We start from the raw sequence: 2,246 nt of genomic DNA on the forward strand, positions 1-2,246 counted from the left end.
TGATGCTGGACGTCTCGGAGGAGGCGCACACTTTTTTTTTTTTTACTCTTCATGCACAATCTATCTATGAGCACACTTTTTTTTAGTGCTTATATGCACAGAAATAGAAAGAAAGTTGGAGATTCTGTTTGTTGGAAGTAGAAGAAGGGTTGCAGTCGGATTTTCAACTTTTTTTTTTTAACTTTTCTTGTTGATGTGGATGGAGATGAGAAAGAATCTGCATTAAAAGAGAAGAGCCACTCTCACACCTGTTGGCAGGTTGTTGGCTCTTACCCGCGGACTATGACATTGGGTTTGGAAATCATGGAGGATATTGTTATCGACGTAGTAGGAGAAGGACTCAAAGACATTGGAGAGGAGCAGCTCTTACCTTTGGATGAGTCCCGGAGCAGCACCGAGACTTCCAGCAGCCAGAGCCCGGACCCGGAGTGTCCCTCTGCGGCTAAAAGCAAAGCTCCCACGTCGGTGAAGCCTCCGTACTCTTACATCGCTTTGATAACCATGGCCATCCTGCAGAGCCCGAAGAAACGACTCACCCTCAGCGAGATCTGTGACTTCATCAGCCAGCGTTTCCCGTATTACCGGGAGAAATTCCCAGCTTGGCAGAACTCCATCAGACACAACCTGTCTCTGAACGACTGCTTTATAAAGATGCCCAGAGAACCAGGGAACCCAGGGAAGGGAAACTACTGGACCCTGGATCCGAACTCCTCCGATATGTTTGAGAACGGCAGCTTTCTGCGGAGGAGGAAGCGTTTCAAGCGGCAGCATTTTCGGTTCGATGCCCTGAAGGAGCAGCAGCTGGAGCCCGGTTTGCTGCACGGATTCCCGTATGGGTTCGGAACCCTTCCCGGGTTGGAGATCTACCCTTACCTGCACCATCACCACCACCACTCACCTTGCTCCATCCCACCTGTCAGCAGCATCCTGCCGGCGTTGTCCAGCTTCTTCTCCCGGAGTGCGATCACCAAGGCTTTCCTCCAGCCGGGAATCGAACCATTCTCCCCGGCTCAGTGCACCTCGTACTCCCCCGGAGCTGCCTACCCGTCCCCGGCTCTCTTCCACCCGGCTCCACACTTCATCAGTTTACAGCAGGAGTATCAGAAACTACAGACTCAGGTTAAACACATCCACAGACCCAACAATGAATAGTTATCAGAGCCGGAGTATGAACTCATGAACTCTTTCCTCAGGTAACAGACATTTAAAGCTTTAAAGCAGAGTTGAAAGTGTGATGAATCTGCTTTTCAAAGAATGTTGATATGTTTAAAAACAAAAAAAATATCCTCCTTCTAACTTTTATGAAACAACTTTCAGCAGATGTCTTTTTTTTGTTTTGTTTGTTTTGATCATGAATTATCTTCATTTTCAAAAAAAAAATATTTAAATGACGAGTTTCCTTTTTTTTTTGTTTTTTTTTTTTTTCTTCTGGAAATTAATAAAAGGGAATATTTTAACTTTGCGTTGTATTTTTTTGCAAATCCACGTGGTAATTTAAAGCTGTTTAATTATCTAATGAGTTAAAAACACCAGACTTGCTTTTACATTTCATTTCTTTACTTTTTTTAATATCAGTTCCTGGCTTTTGACTATTTCTGATTTAATTACATCATTGTTTAGAACCCTAATTTGTTATGATGTCAATTAACCAAAATTACCTTTCCTTCAAATGTAAAGACATATAGACAAAAACCGGCATTAAAAACTACGGTGAAGAATAACTTGACTCCTAAAATAAGCTGAGGCCCAACAGTCTGCTTGAATATAAAAATGTGATCCACTTCAAATAATCGATCAAATAAAATACAAACACTTTATTACAATCAAAATACATCTTAATATTAGTTTGTGATTCGCATAATAATTAACGACTGAGATGCTCTTAGTTATTTAATATGTATACAATATGTTAATGCTTGTAAAATATTATATTTCATGTCAGACCTGAAGTGAAAAGCAGCATTACAGCATGTTGGACAGACCAAGTTGTCAAGGTCAGAGTGTTACATTAACTGGGATGAAACCGTTACATTTATAAGTCTCCATGATCAAAACCCTCAGCATGACATCTGTGTGTGTTCATGGATATTAAGCTGAAAGTAGACATGGCCATAATTGCCTTATTTTGCCACACACACTTCTGCTCCCGCAAGAAAATCTGTACTGCACATTTTCATGTCAAAGTTCTCATCTGTTCAGTCATATAGATCATAAAACCTTTTAAATACATCACTCTTTATTTATTG

At 41.0% G+C, this 2,246-nt stretch overlaps 1 protein-coding gene across 1 annotated transcript; it reads left to right on the forward strand.

The window, feature by feature from the left end:
- Positions 1–216: 216 nt before the first annotated feature.
- foxd7 (forkhead box D7) lies at positions 217–1,152 on the forward strand. The gene has a single exon (XM_054608267.1). It carries the CDS (start codon positions 283–285, stop codon positions 1,150–1,152), a length of 870 nt encoding a protein of 289 aa, XP_054464242.1. The 5' UTR covers positions 217–282.
- Positions 1,153–2,246: the final 1,094 nt, after the last annotated feature.

The sequence above is a fragment of the Anoplopoma fimbria genome, chromosome 11 (genome assembly GCF_027596085.1).
Source record: "Anoplopoma fimbria isolate UVic2021 breed Golden Eagle Sablefish chromosome 11, Afim_UVic_2022, whole genome shotgun sequence".
NCBI lineage: Eukaryota > Metazoa > Chordata > Actinopteri > Perciformes > Anoplopomatidae > Anoplopoma > Anoplopoma fimbria.